General features: G+C 42.7%; 1 protein-coding gene across 4 annotated transcripts in view; it reads right to left on the reverse strand.

The window, feature by feature from the left end:
- ZNF143 (zinc finger protein 143) overlaps nt 1-16,515 on the reverse strand; it is a 133,929-nt gene that overhangs the window by 98,126 nt on the left and 19,288 nt on the right. For all 4 annotated transcript variants that reach the window (XM_074997424.1, XM_074997420.1, XM_074997421.1 and 1 more), the window contains exons 2-5: nt 2,385-2,503; nt 1,521-1,613; nt 938-1,021; nt 236-316 (exon numbers count right to left, since the gene is read on the reverse strand). In XM_074997424.1, coding sequence (XP_074853525.1) covers nt 236-316; nt 938-1,021; nt 1,521-1,613; nt 2,385-2,496 — 370 coding nt within the window. In that variant the 5' untranslated portion in view covers nt 2,497-2,503. The remainder of the gene's footprint in view (nt 1-235; nt 317-937; nt 1,022-1,520; nt 1,614-2,384; nt 2,504-16,515) is intronic.

Consider the following 16,515-nt stretch of genomic DNA (forward strand, 5'->3'; position numbering starts at 1 on the left):
CACAAATGCACAGCAATAGTCTGATCTAGTCTTTTACCGCTATGCTCTGCATGGGACATCAAACCACTCTCAACTCAGCTGTTTCCAGATGCTCCTACTTAAATGCACCAAGTCATTTACAATTAAAATACTTGTAAATATGGTCTTAATGTGAACATGCTGTCAAAAATGGTAATCTTGAAGAGAAATGAGAATTAAAATGTTTCATAATATCACACTTCAAAATGCAGTTTACCTTTTGAAGTATGATGAATAAATGCAGTGGTTCCATCTTCCAGCTGAACTGCCTGTCCATCTTCCAGGCGCAGACTGTCCCCTATTGGCGTGGCAGGGAAAAGCATAATTTTAGGCATCACGAATCATAATGTATTTTATTTAACATTTTAACAGGTTAGAAACTGCACTCACCAAAAATATTAACCTTCATTATTAGATGCTTTATTAATTCTAACAATATTAAATCAACACAGTGGCCATGTCTATACTAGCCAAAAACTTTGAAATGGCCATTTCGAAGTTTACTAATGAAGAGCTGAAATACATATTCAGCGCCTCATTAGCATGCGGGCAGCCGCGGCACTTCGAAATTGATGCGACTCGCCACCGCATGGCTCATCCAGATGGGGCTCCTTTTCGAAAGGACCCCGGCTACTTCAAAGTCCCCTTATTCCTATGAGCAGATAGGAATAAGGGAACTTTGAAGTAGCCGGGGTCCTTTCGAAAAGGACCCCCATCTGGATGAGCTGCGTGGTGGCGAGCCGCGTCAATTTCGAAGTGCCACAGCCGCCCGCATGCTAATGAGGCGCTGAATATGTATTTCAGCACTTCATTAGTAAACTTTGAAATGGCCATTTGCATGGCCATTTCGAAGTTTTTGGCTAGTGTAGACATAGCCAGTCAGTATTTTAAAACATATTTGTGGATGAAACACACTTACTACTTTTCGGCATGGACACATGTTGCACATAGGCAGCAGAGCCATCTTCTAGTTGAATCACCTGGCCATCCATCAATTTACCATCTGGAATACATAATTATATTTAAGGAAAATATCCTGTATGACAGGTCATACTTTAAACCATATTAATGAAACTCTCTGGAATAAAGAATTTCATGGAATGAAAATATAGGGATAGCTCAGTGGTTTGAGCATTGGCCTCCTAAACCCAGGATTGTGAGCTCAGGACTTGAGGGGGCCCATTTAGGGAACCTGGGATAAACAGATTTAAAAAAAAAATGGTGCTTTGCCCTGCCAAGAGGGTCTTGGTCTTTATTTTAGTATTACTGTAAGCAGCAAATATTTCCTTTCGTAGTAGCACTCAAAGACCTCAGTTTGGATCAGACCCCTGTTGTTCTGGGTGCTGTACAAATGAGCAAATTAATACAGTGAATATTCAGAAGCACCTCACATTGGCCACTGTTGGAAGGCAGGATATTGGGTTAAATGTATCTCTGGTCTGAACCAGTATGGACATTCTTATGCACAGTAAAGACTTACTGATTGTTAGTTAGGCACATACCTTTAGAATTATGCTGTATATAGGCAGTGGAACCATCAGCAAGTGTAACTGCCTGCAGACTTACACCTTCCATGTTTTCTAAATTGTCACCATCTATTTGGGGAAAAAAGTCCATTTTCAGTACTGTCAATTCCATGCATTCTAAAATTGTGAATCAAAGTCCCAAAAATCATGAGATTGACTTAAAACCTTTTAAATCAGTCTTCTGATTTGAACTTTAAGGATACGCTGAGATCACACTGTTAGTTTTTTTTATCCATAACCATGAGAACTGAAACATTTTATTTTAAATAAACCTGAATCCTCATGAAGTAAAATGGCTTGAGAACTAGGGGTTTAAGAAGAACACCTAATATCAAAGATTCACAATACAATCACGAGAAATGACAGCATTACATGACAATGTTAATCACTCTTCTGTGCACCATCAGTCATTAATACATACAAGACCATTTTAATAAAATATAGTAATTGGGACAATCTATTTATTTTATACATATGAAACACGTCAAAGAAAGCAACAACATGTTAATATCAATCCTAAAACATTTTTAAATAAAACTGAGTCTACTTTGTATATCACTTTTATATGTAAATTGGAATTACATAATCTAAAACAGAAATACCATATTTTAATTTGACTAGAATCAGATTTTATACTAAAATTGTTATTTTAATTAAGCAATAATTTATTTCAGAATTAAATCAAATTCAGATTAATCAAAAACACACTATCAAAAACAATATGGTCTTCTTATTTTCTCTATTTGCACTGCACAGCATCATCCCAAAATTCAGACTCTTTTGTGAATGCTAAACTACAAAGACATGATGATGTGGAGATGCTATAACCTGAATGCTCACCTTGCACAGCTACTGCTTCCGTTAAACAGAGAGTTACATGCTGAGCTTCCATCCCTCCTCCAGAAAACTCAGTCATTCCCTGAGAGTCTCGATTTATCTGAGCTAATAACATTGTTTATCTAGAAACAAATAGAAGGTTTACAAAAAATAAATCCTCAGAACATCAAAAAGTAACATCAAGAAATTATGTTCACTCTTATTCTATATTCTGAGTTACATACAAATCCTAGAATTTAAAAACAATCCTACTAAAACCAGAACTTTACATAGCATGTTATGGATATTTTGTCTTACCTACCACATACAGATATAATGATTAATTAATGTTTGCCAAGTGCTTAGAAGATGAAAAACTGCTACATGAAATGACCAACTATTATCTTCCTGAATTTTATAACAGAGTAACTGCTAGATTTTAGGAGGGTCTGACTATATTTCAATTCAACTTTAGGAAGTATACAGGTGATGAATGGTTATTAACATATCAAAGTATTTGGGCCATTTACATTACACTTGAATTTATTTCCAGACTTAACAATAACTTTAAATCACTCTTGGTCAGATGGAGAACCTGGTTTGAGTTCTATTAAAGTACATGGGACTAGCCATGCAAGTAATTGTTCCCATGATGAAGGCCTAAACACTGGGAACTCACACCAAACAATCCAGCTGCTTATTTTCTTTATTATTTGAGATTCTAGATTCATTACCAGCTCAAAATTAATAATGTTTTAGGTTATAAAGTTGTCAATATGAAAAGAGGAATGACAAATGAAGATTGCAACTGAGCACTTACCAGATGAAAATCAAGATAACCTTATCCCTATATAAAATGAGAAATGTATTTTATCCAAATTTCAACACAAGGGACTACAGAACTAAAGTCTGCAAATACAATTTCAAAAATCACACACTGAACACTTTACAGGCATCCCTCCCCGCCCAGCCATCCGAGCAGCTGGAACTGAACCCTTCCTCCTCACCACACACCTACTGGACTTGGCGGACCCTGGTACCGCAACCTGGCATGTGCAGCACAGGTGGGTTTGCCCTCCTTTAAATGGCCTTTTTTCCCTGATGAGGGCTGCTCCAGTGATTGCCTAAACACGTTTTTCCCCCAACCAGGCAGACAGCATGAAAACCCCCCTCCCCCGGAGCACTGAATTTTATTTTACAAGGATCCCCCCCACGCAGCCATCCATGTGGCTGGAATCAAACCCTTCCCCACCCTTCCCCCTCACCATGCAGGCTGCCAGGCTCTGTGAGCCTTTCTCATCGCAGAAGATTGCTCCAAGAATGCACGAAAAAGGTTCTTCCTTGGTCCAGGACGCTGGATGGCTTCCCCTGCTTTGCAGTCCTCCCCCCTTCCCCCAGAAAGTGGGCAACAACTTTCCATGTACACAACAAAATGTTCTGCGTAAATGATGGTAAATGACAGACGGTGCAATGCAAGCTTCAAGTCCCATCCTTAATCAGCCTTAAGCGGGCTTACAAAAAGATACTTTCCCTGGTAAGAGAGAGACCTATTCATTCCATGGTGAAGCACTTTGTTTGAATTGTATCTTAATTTTGACCTTCACTCACTTTACAGCTGCCATTCCTAGTGTGGGAGACATAGCAAGGAAGTGGAAAAAGGTGCAAGCAGGATCTGATCTTGCAGCATGTGGAGAAGTCTGAGTCAGAAACCAGTCAGATGACAAGGGACATAACTCAGTGTCAGCAAAGTACAGTCAGTGGCATCATACTACAGCTGAGTGGCCCAGAAAACACAAGAGAAGTGGCAAATCTCATAACAGCAGTGAATGATCAAATGGAAGTCCTACACTCCATGCTGCAGCTGCAGAGGGACTCCCCACACAGCACTGCAGGCTCCACTTACTGCTGCCCAAAGTTGCCTGAAGACAGATTGCTCTCCCACCATCCCAGCATCGTGGTCTCCAAACATGAAAAGGGAGGGCAAGGACAGCCTGCAGATCTAGCTCCATGGGTGACTGCAAAAGGTTACTCCACTACCCTTGACAAGGCTTCTTTTCCCTGTCGCTTAAACCTCTCCTTCCCCCAAAATAACCTTATTCTTCTGAGCTTGGTGTGATTTTTTTGGCATGCATGAATGGTAAGGTACACAAATCATTGCAGCACACCAGGTGGCAGGGCAGAGGGCTGAAAGCACAGCTGCCCACCACTAAGCCAAGATCCGCAGAGTACTGGCGGCAGAAGGAACCAGGAGGGTGGAGAGCAGAAAGCACAGGTGCTTTTTTTTTTTTTTTTTTTTAAAGGAAAATAACTCCTTCGCTGACATCCATTCTACTTACTGCAAATTAGCCCCCTCTCACCAAGTAAAAGCATTTTTTGTGTAAGACATGGTCTGATTTATTGGTTCACATTTGGTGGGGAGCAGAAAGCAGTCTGCAGAGAAGAGCTTGGTTGGTATTACAACAGAGAAATACATTGCTGTCACAGCATTAATGAAATTATGTTTTAAAGTGTCCCTTATTGCTGATCCCTCCGCATGGTTATTGATGAATGGATGTATAGGTGGCTGCAAGTAAGCCCTGCTGATGGCCTCAGCCTCAGAATTCCAGATGGATGTGAAATTCCCCCACCTAGATTCACAAATGTTGTGTAAAATAACACACGCTGTAATCACTGTGGGGACTTCAGTTACACAATGGTCCAAATGGGTAAATAAGCATCTGAACCTCGCTTCTAAATGGCCAAAGACACATTCCACCACCAATCTGAGCTTGCTGAGTATGTGATTGAAGTTTTCCTTGCTGTGGTCCTGGGCTCCTGTGTAGGGGTTCATAAGGCAAGGGAGCAGAGGGTAAGCAGGGTCGCCCAATATTACAACAGGCATCTCCATGTTGCCAACCTAGATTTTCTGGTCTGGGAAAAAAGACTCATCCATGGGCTTTCTGTACAGCTCAGAATTTCTGAAGATTTGCATGTTGTAGACCCTCCCCAACCATCCCACACTTATGTCAGTGAAACTACATTTGTGATATACAAACACCTGCAAAACCAAGAAGTACTCCTTTAGGTTTATATACTCAGATGCCAGGTGAGCCGCGGCCATGATTGGGGTGTGCGTGCCATCTATTGCCCCATGGCATTTAGGAAACCGCTGAGCAGCAAAGCCACCCACTATGGTCTGTACTTCTCCCAGGGTCACAGTCTTCCTGAGGAGATGCTGACAGATTGCATTGGCCACCTGCATCACCACAGACCCAACGATAGATCTGCCCACCCCAAACTGATTTGCCATTAACCAGTAGCTGTCAGGAGTTGCAAACTGCCACTTAGCTACTGCCACCTTGTCCATAGTCACTATAGGGGCTCGTCTGCATACTTGGCTCAGTCTAATTCTTGACCTTCCCCACCACCCCTCCACTCTCTGATTTGCTCACCTTGATTATCTTTGTCTGATTTGTCCTCCTTGCTTACTGTCTTTGGCTCTCTGTGTCTTAAATATTGAGTCTGTTCTGGTCTGGCTATGCTCTGAAGAAGTGGGTCTGTCCCACGAAATATAGATCAGGTAGCAAAAAAGATGGACAAGGGTTACATTTGCACATAATAGGCATATTGCTCATTCCATCACTTGGTTTTCTTATAAAAATATCATGCAGATAAATCACCTCAATAAGATATCAATCATATCAGGCTTCTGAAGGGGGGAAAATTAAACAGACATTTTAAGTGCTAATACCATGGACAGGGCATAGAACTAGGCCACTGGAGATACACGTTCAACTCCTGGCTCTGCCTATTGAGCGACTACGGACAAGGCACCTGCCTCCCTGTACTTCAGTTTCCCCATTTGTAAAACAGAGATAATGATACTGACCTCCTTTGTAAACAGTTTTGAGATTTAAATATGTAAAGCATATATAAAAGTTAGCTATTATTAATGAGGGCCTACACTCTTGGCATTTACATAGGTGCTTTACATATTCAGAGTGTTCCCCAGTCATTAATTTCCAATGAATCTCTCTCATCTAGGTTGCTCTAACTATCCCCATTCTATAGATGGGAAAGTAAAGACAAGGAAGTTACTTTTCTTGACCTTTATCACATTGCAAACCTGGCAGAGGTTAGAATAAAGATGGTCCTGGGTCACCAATTCAGTGTTTAGTCCACTGGACTGTTTTGCCTCTCTTATAGTAATACATAATACATTCTTAAAAAGGACTACTGTAGCTGAAAACTGAGAAATAGTTAATATGGTACCTGTCTTTTAAAGTTAAGGAAAATCATGGACATAAACAGAGTTGGATTACACACAGAAGAAGAGAACACTTAAATAAGAAGTCAATCCTGACAGAGCCAAATCAGCATACCTGTTTTAAGAGAAAATGTCTATTTTCATCTATTGAAAAAAAAATTCTGTGAACTCGTGACATAATTATTCATAAATAATTTTGAAAATATAAATAAAGTCCTTTACAAGAGGATAAAAGCCAAAATTGCAGTGATCTGAAAACAAAGAGTCAGTGAACATCAGAGCACTTAGCAGCTGACAGTTAGTGTAACCTAATAGTTGTTACAGAGATCACAGGTGTTAAACATATGGAATAATTAGAGAAAAAGAAAAACTAGGCGAGCACTATTCAGATTGCAATGTCAAACACTCAAAAGTTAACAAGTGCCAGAGTTAAGGTTCTTTCTGAATCCCTAATTTGGCTTCTCTCTACATCCTTATGTCTGTGCATTGTTATAATATTCTAACTATATTGTAATGTATGATGACGTTCTAATTATATGATCAGGTATTTATTCCACAGAACCTCTGCCTCATGGGCTTTCTGGTATTAACAGGGTACAGCTGCACAGCAAAAAATGAAACCTGACCATAGCAAGTCTCAGTGGTCAGGGTCAGTTGACTCAGGCTCTGAGCTCGTGTGGTGGGGTTAAAAATAACAGCATAGATATTCAAGCTTGGTTTGTAGCCTGGGATTCAAGATCTTCCTTCTGTACTAGATTTCACAGCCCAGGCTTCATCCTGAACTCAAAGAACTGCATTACAGCACTACGTTTGATCAAGCAGTGTGAGCCTGAGTTCTTTTTATTTTATTGTGGTTTTTTGCTATGCAGATGTACCCTAAGACTGCCTAACAATATACCATGTGGAGTGGGGGAACTGAGTCACAGAACATGAAGTTTAATAAGGATAAATGCAAAGTGCTCCACTCAGGAAGGAACAATCAGTGTCACACATACAGAATGGGAAAGGACTGCCTAGGAATGAGTACAACAGAAAGGGATCTAGGGGTTATAGCGGACCACAAGCTAAATATGAGTCAACAGTGTGATGCTGTTGCAAAAAAAGCAAACACGATTCTCGGATGCATTAACAGGTGTGTTGTGAACGAGACACAAGAGCCGCGTCTACACGTGCCGGCTACTTCAAAGTAGCCGCGCCAACTTCAAAATAGCGCCCGCCACGTCTACACGTGGCGAGCGCTATTTCGAAGTTGAAATCGACATAAGGCAGCGAGACGTCGAAGTCGCTATCCTCATGAGGAGATGGGAATAGCGCCCTACTTCGACGTTGAACATCGAAGTAGGGCATGTGTAGCCGACCCGCGTCCCGCAACATCGAAATAGCGGGGTCCGCCATGGTGGCCATCAGCTGAGGGGTTGAGAGACGCTCTCTCCAGCCCCTGCGGGGCTCTATGGTCACCGTGTGCAGCAGCCCTTAACCCAGGGCTTCTGGCTGCTGCTGCTGCTGTAGCTGGGGATCCATGCTGCATGCACAGGGTCTGCAACCAGTTGTCGGCTCTGTGGATCTTGTGCTGTTTAGTGCAAGTGTGTCTGGGAGGGGCCCGTTAAGGGAGCGGCTTGCTGTTGAGTCCGCCCTGTGACCCTGTCTGCAGCTGTTCTTGGCACCCTTATTTCGATGTGGGCCGCTTTGGTGTGTAGACGCTCCCCTGCAGCACCTACTTTGATGTAGTGCTGCCCAATGTCAACGTTGAACGTCGACGGCACCAGCCCTGGAGGACGTGTAGACATTATTCATCGAAATAGCTTATTTCGATGTCGCTATTTCGATGTAGCATTCATGTGTAGACGTAGCTAAGAAGTCATTCTCCCACTCTACTCTGTGCTGGTTAGGCCTCAGCTGGAGTATTGTGTCCGTTCTGGGCACCGCAGTTCAGGAAGGATGTGGAGAAATTGGAGAGGGTCCAGAGGAGAGCAACGAGAATGATCAAAGGTCTAGAGAACATGACCTATGAAGAAAGGCTGAAAGAATTGGGCTTGTTTAGTTTGGAAAAGAGAAGACTGAGGGGGGACATGATAGCAGTTTTCAGGTACCTAAAAGGGTGTCATAAGGCGGGGGAGGGAACTTGTTCTTCCTTGCCTCTGAGGATAGAACAAGAGGCAATGGACTTAAATTGCAGCAGGGAAGGTTCAGGTTGGACATTAGGAAAAAGTTCCTAACTGTCAGGGTGATCAAACACTGGAACGAATTGCCAAGGGAGGTGGCAGAATCTCCATCACTGGGAGATATTGAAGAAGAGGTTAGATAGATGGCTTTCAGGGATGGTCTAGAAAGTGCTTGGTCCTGCCATGAGGGCAGGGGGCTGGACTCGATGGCCTCTCGAGGTCCCTTCCAGTCCTACTCTTCTATGATTCTATAACAATTGAGGACAAAAGTATCCACTAATGCTTGGTGTCCACAAAGATGCCAAGAACTTGATTTTTCAGGGTATTTAGCATTATATAGCACTTCCTTTGGTCAAAGCACAACTCCCACTGACTGCAGTTACAGCTGTGAGTGCCCAGCACTTCTGCAAATCAAATCCCAGTCTCAAGCTGGGAACTCAGAAAATGAAGAAGTCATAATTTGTGACCACTTGGTTAAGCTTGGGTTAGTCATTTGATTAGCACTGCACCAGGGGCAGGGATAAAAACCTATTATTCAGTACTCTTAACCAGATCATCAAAATATTTTCTCTTTCTACAATTCCCTGCTTCATTCAATACACATCTTCCCATTTCTGAAACAAATGAGGTAGGGGAGCCTAAAGTCAACATCTTACTTCCCTGAACAACCCTGATTCATTCCAAGAACACCATCAATTCTCTGCAGTGAATGAGCTATGGGGGTCTTGGGGGAAAAAAAACAGTATGACAGATCCTCAGAATTACAAACACGTCAGGAATGAAGTACGTCGGTAACTCTGAAATGTTTGTCAGTCTGAACAAATCATTTATGGCTGTTCTTTCAAAAGTGTACAACTGAACATTGAATTAACACAGCCTCAAAACTTTACTATTCATGAGAAAATGTTATTTAACCACCTTAATTTACATGAAACAAGCACAAAGTTTCCTTACCTTGTCAAATCTCTTTTTTCCCCCCAAACTTGCCTTGTTTTTACTAGTTTACTTTTAATGTAGTATTATATTAGCTTTTTTTCTAGGGATGGGGGGGAAGTTGGGGGGGTATCTCTGCTGCACCCTGTTTGTATACTTCTGGTTTCAAATTAGGTGTGTGGTTGAGCAGTGAGTTCTTATCTCTGGTGTTCTACTTTATCTGATCATGTAACTAACAGCTGAATCATAATGCATCTGCACAAGTGAGCCAAAATAAGATGCAAAGGTAACCTTAACTCTGGCATTTTCTGAGATGTTTGGTGGACCTTGTAACTTTAATATTGTTCTTTTAACATAACTCTGTGTCCAGTTTTCTAAAAAGCAAGTTGGAAAATGCTCCTCCACTCAAAATATACATCACGTGGCATCATACTGACACCCACATGACTAGGATTAGATTCTTTAGATTTTCCACGCAGACCTCTCCTACTTGAGCCAACTGATAGCAATAGTAGATGGTCCTGTATATGGACCAACACTAGAGGCAGATAAAATTTACGCTTTGCCACTGGGTTTCACAGACATCTGCTAACAAGAGAGGAATTGGGAAACTGAGGAACCTTTGGTACCATTGCATACGCTGTATCTGGAGGAAAGTGGGCTTAGTGGACACAGGTTTGTTCTCCCCCAAATGTTCCGACTTTCTGCCCTGTCCCCTCCAACCTGCCGCAGTCTTGTTTCTTCCACACTCCTGGCTCCCTGTCCCAGACACAGACTCCCTGTCTGCCCACTCCCACTCTCCACTTCACAGACTTCTCATCACAGTCTCTTTGCCCAACCAATCCTAGTCCCTCCTGGGTTCTTAGTCTGAGTCGCAATCACAGTTCTTAGTCCTGGTCCCCCACTCCCTGATCTGAGCCTGAACAGTCTCCCCTGTCCCATCCCACCTCCAAGCCTGTGACAGAAGCCATTACAGGGAAAGTTTCTCAGACTCTACAGATTTTGACTAAAACATCCTCAGTTGCTGTCACTGATGGGAATGTGCAATCCAGTCATGCTCTGTGGGGATGGCACACACACAGTCTGGTCAGTTCTAGGAGCTGAAAAGTTTGAATGTGCTCAGTGAAGACAAAATCTTCACAGATTTTTGTTGTTAAGCTCTAGTAAGCCTCTTCTAAATGTTTGAGCTAAATTTGCAAAGACTTATAAATCGGCCAAATAATGGCTTATTTTTACACCCAAAAACAAGTCCTTCCAAATTTCAAGTCCCTACTGCACTACAGGCTACTTGACGATTTTTTTTAAAGAAAGGCCTCAGTTTTTTTTTAAATACAGACAAAATAATGTATTTTTCCTTCACTCAATCTCAAAAGAGCTAACCTAATTTGGCTGATTTTTTTTTTAAATCAGCCTATAAGACAGACATCTTCATGGAAAACGTTGGTTAAAATTTGGCTAAGCAACTGAAAACACAGTTTTATAATACGTGCCAGGAAACCTTTACAAGAGGCAGCAGCACCCCGCTCCGCCTATAATGGTTTGGAAGCAGAACAAGACAATGAATTGGTGGTTTTACAGATACCATATTAGCTGCATTATGTAGTCCAAAATATTTAATGTTGTATTCAGCAGGACAGCTGACCTGCCCTTATTACAAAGATTTTGCAAACATATCTCTGACAAACTTCATGTTACATCAAAAATATATGTAACTTACTTTTTTATTGTCAAATTTAGTACTTTTAATTAACTGCCTTCTACATGTCTAGTCTTCACAGTTTGAAATGCAGTGGAAAACATACTCCATTTTCTTTAGAAAGAAATTTTAGAAGAATGTGTTTTTTCCAAATGCCATTTGCTACATTTGGGTTCATGGATTTGGCTGGAATAGGTGAGCAAAGAAAAAGAGAGAGTCGGAAGGGGGTGGCACACTGGGGAGGGAGCAAGGTCTGGGCAGAGCAGGACTGGAGTATGGGTGGGGTGACAATGTGGAACTTGCCTCCCCAGGCAGCATGGGTGGGGGGAGCAGGGTGAGGGGGTCACCCTCTCATCAGTGCTCCCTCCCCCCAACTCTGCACAGGAAGAGGAAGGCTCCAGAAGCAAATGACTCTCTACCAGGCTTGAGAATTGAGGGGATCTAGCTGTTCAACAGTCCAACAACGGGTCAGTAACTTTTCCAAGGCAGAGTGCCAAAATTTGACCTTTTGACCTCTACATATGGGATAAGTGCCAGTGATAATTTTTAAAGTCACCAGGTCACCAATATCCTATTTACAACAGCTTCATCAGTAAATAAATTAAGATGCAGAGCTTTACCATTCAGGTGGTAGTTGGTAGCATTAGCTGACCTTCTGTTAATACTTAGGTGGCATGGCTTTGAGCAAGTTCCTGGCTGCATGGGGGAGGAGGGGCAAGGCTGAGCTCCTGCCTCACATGCTGATGAAAAATTGGCTCACATGCCACTTTTGACACCTGTGCCAGGGTCTGCTGAGCCTTGATCCAAAATATACCTATGGCAATGTCAAAAACATGGCAAAACCATGTAACGCTTTAATCTGGTGATATTCTGAATAAAGGGAGGCCTCATGTATGCTTACAGCAGCTTCTATTGTTTCAGTGACTCTATACACATAAAATAGTCTCCTAAGTGACAGAGTGCTAATCCTGATACTGTACTATAAAAATCACAAAGGCTCCAGACCTTAAAGTGGAAGGTGAGTTCCCCAAGCCATTGTCAATCCTCAATGACACCTCAGAATACAGACTAGAGACTGCCTGAACATAAGTTATGTAAAATGTCAGAACAGGGTTATCCACGGAAAAATTAAGAAATGTGAGAATTAAGGTTGTCTGTGTACTTTTATTTCTGTCCCCTTGTATGTATGTATGAAGATAGCCTTCCATACTATGATAACATTGCATAGGAAGTCTGTGGCTGAGCAAGAAATAGAATCAAGCTTTCACAGGTATTAATCTAATGCTCTGAACACACGAATTTTCTCTCTTCTTTCAGCTCTTTGCCTCAGCACGTTTAACTTTTGCACTAAATGTGGCATGAGTCTTGTAGAACAGACAAAATATGATTATATAAAGCAAATATGCATAATGAAGACAAATTAAGTTTGCAGACACACTTCATTTCCAGGGTTTTACAAGGCAAACTGGAAAAAAAAAAAAAGATGTTCTCATCATACGGAACCAGACTAATTCCTTGAATGGATCTCTAATGGGATCGCAATGTCTAATTTTCAAATCCATACCTCAAACCTCCACGACTTTAGCTAAAAGTGAAACTGGTAGCAGTAACTGACTGTTAATCTCTACGTAGACCAGCAGTTAGAGAGGGAGTGGGCAATAGTTTTTGATGGAGGGGCCACTCCAAGATTGTGCTGATGGGTCAATGGCTGCACTTTTCTATGAAGGCGGGATAGGGCCTGAGGTGGAGGTGAGGTGTAGAAGGGAGCTCAGAGTATAGGCCTGGGGTGTGGGATCTGAGAGGGAGTTTGGATGAAATAAGAGGTCATCTAGGAGAGAGTACTGTGGTTCAGGGTTTGGGATGGGCTATGGGTGCAGGAGAGGATTCTGGCCTGAAGGAGAGAGGGAGATGTGACCTAGGGAGAAGGCAGGAGGGTACAGAGGGTTTGAATAGTGACCTGGGGCAAGGGTACACGGGCAGGAGAGTATTCTGGTTTGGGGGAGAGATATAAGAGTGGGCGCAAAGTCTGAGAGGGACTTGGGGTGTGGTGCCAGAAGCAGGCTCTGACTGGGAGGCACTTATCTAAGCAGCTCCTGGCAGCAGCACTCTCAGGGAGGCTTGCCTGCCTAGCAGCAGCCACAGCCCACTGTCTGTTCCATGTCTCTCTGCACTGTGGGGGCAGGGGAGAGGGCTTACCATTGATGCTCCTGCCCCCAACAAAATCTCTCAGCTCCTTTAGCTGGAAACCAGCCAATGGGAGCGGAGAAATTGTGCTGTGCTAGTCCCACTTCCCAGGAATATCTCTCAGCTTCCATTGGCTGATTTCCAGCCAACAAGAGCTGAAAAATTTTGCTGGGGGCAGGAACAGCACCTCAAGCTCTCCCCCCTCTGCAGCTGTAAGACTAGCGGTGGGCCAAATCTGGCCCCCAGGTCGTATCTTGCCCACCCCCTTGTAGGGTTAACATGTGTCTACTGTAACAGAAGTCACCACCAGCTGGGAGGAGCAAATGCAGTCCCAGAATGGCACATAGTCCGCATACTCACTACAGACAGAAAGTCTTGTGGCACCTTATAGACTGACAACTATTTTGGAGCATAAGATTTTGTGGGCAAAGACCCGCTTCATCAGATGCATGAGTGGTGGGGTGGTTTCATAGGGGTATTTAAAGAGTGGGGTCCCACTAAAGGGGGAGGGCCAGAGCTGACTAGGTCTATTCAGTAAGGTGGAAATGGCCCAGTATCAACAGTACTTATCAAAAGAGTACAAAAGAGTTGCTGAACCTGAAGTGGGTCCCTCCCATGAAAGCTCATTACCTAATAATTAAAATTGTTAGTCTTTAAGGTGCTATAGGATTGCTTGCTTTGTTTTTAGTCAGCATTAAGTCTCTCTTCACTTTATAACTTTCTGAAAATACTCATTTTGTGAACAAAACTTGTCATGCTTGATTTCATCACAAAAACGTTTTTTTCTGAAGGCTGAACAAGATCTATATCTTTATTGGTTATGTTTTGAATAACCATTATAAAAACAAAACTGTATTTTGACAGTTACAATGCTTTTGATACAGTCCTCCATAACATTTTTACCCCTAAGTTAAGGAAATATGGATAGGATACATGGACTGTACAATGGATAAAAGCTGGCTAGACAGTCAGACCCAACAAGTAGTGATCAATGGTATTATGTCTGGATGGTGGTCAGTTTCAAGTGGCGTGCCCTAAGGATTGGTTCTAGGACCAGTATTGTTCAACATCTTTATTAATTACCTGGATGAGGGGGTGGATTGCACCCTCAGCAAATTGGCAGATTACACTTTTAGCTAGGGGAAGAGGTAGACATGTTGGAGGGTAGAATCATAGGGCTGGAAGGGACCTTAGAAGGCCATCTAGTCCAGACCCCCACCTGAAGCACGGTAGGAAGAGTCCAGAGTGATCTAGATAAATTAGAGGTCAAAAGAAATCTGACACAGTTCAACAAAAACAAGTACAGAATCCTGCACTTGGGACAGAAGAATCCCATGCACTGTTAGAGGCTGGGGACTCACTGGCTAAGTAGCAGTGCAGCAGAAAAGGACCTGGGGATGACAATGAATGAGTGACTGGATATGAGTCAACAGTGTGCCCTTGTAACCAAGAAGGCTAACAGCATATTGGGGTGCACCAGGTGAAGTATTTCCAGCAGATCTAGAGAAGTTATTATTCCCCTCTATTCGGCATTGATGAGGCCACATCTGGAGTACTGCATACAGTTCTGTGCCCCTCCAGTATAGAAAGGATGTGGATGCACTGGAGCAGATCCAGCAGAGGGCAAAAAACGTGATTGGGGGCTGGAGCACATGACCTATAAGGAGAGACTGAGGGATCTGGGGTTGTTCAATTTGCAGAAGAGAACAGTGAGGGGTGATTTAATAGCAGCCTTCAACTTCCTAAAGGTGGGCTCTAAAGAGGATGGAGAGAGACTGTTCTCACTAGTAACAGATGGCAGAACAGAAAGCAATTGTCTGAAGTTACAGAGGGAGACATATAGGTTGGATATTAGGAAAAACTATTTCACCAAGAGGGTGGTGAAGCACTGGAATGCTTTACCCAGAGATGTGATGGAATCTCTATCCCTAGAGATTTTTAAGTCTTGGCTTGATGAAGTCCTAGCTGAAATGATTGGGTTAGGGTTGACCCCGCTTAAGGCAGGGGGCTGGACTAGATGACCTCCTAAGGTCCCTTCCAGCCCTCGGATTCTGTGATTCTATGACTGCTTGAAATTTGTGTGACAGGAGACAGGCTATTGCTGTGACCGAATCTAGCAGTGCTCCAATGAACTCTATCTTTTGCATGGGTCTTAAAGTGGACTTTTGGAAGCTGACGAGGAGGCCGAGTCGGAAAAAGCATTCCCTGGCAGTAGCTGTGATGAAAGTAGTTTGCTAGGGTGTGGAGGAGTGATTTTGTTGCATTCTCCTCCTGTTGGAACAGTGCTTGGCCACATTGTCATATTGCCTCTGTTGTTGCCTATAGTGGCTACAGTTGTAATCGCTGGGTCTTTGATGAGGGGTGTATTTGCACTTCTTATTTGGTGGGATATACACCCCCAAAGTACGAAGTATTGGTTGGGAATCTTTTATTGAATGAAAGGTCTCAACTGTTGTGCTAGCAAAAAGCTGCTTTCTATCAAAGGGGATATCCTCCACATTTGCTTGCTGTTCCTGTAGGATACCAGATAATTGTCACCACACTGCATTGCTATGGCAGTGGCTGTGGCTCTAGCAGCCATGGCAGCCACAAGAGCTGTCTTGGCAACTGAGTGCCCCTCCTTGATAATATACCAAAGAATAGGACATTCATTGTCTGGGAGGTCCTGAACTAAGTCCTGTAATTCTGTATAATTAGCATGGTCATAATATGTTAAAAGCGCTGTATAGTTGAATATGCGAAACTGAATTGTAGCAGAGGAATAAACTCTATCGTCAAAAGAGTCTAGCGACTTATGCACTTTGTCAGAGGGTGAAGATTTAAAGTGTGGATTTTAGGATTTATGATGTACAGAGTACACTACTAGAGAATTCAGATGTGGATGGGAAAAAAGAATATCCATGTCCTTCACAGGGACAAAATATTTCCTATCTG

The sequence above is a fragment of the Carettochelys insculpta genome, chromosome 6 (assembly GCF_033958435.1).
Source record: "Carettochelys insculpta isolate YL-2023 chromosome 6, ASM3395843v1, whole genome shotgun sequence".
Taxonomy (NCBI): domain Eukaryota; kingdom Metazoa; phylum Chordata; order Testudines; family Carettochelyidae; genus Carettochelys; species Carettochelys insculpta.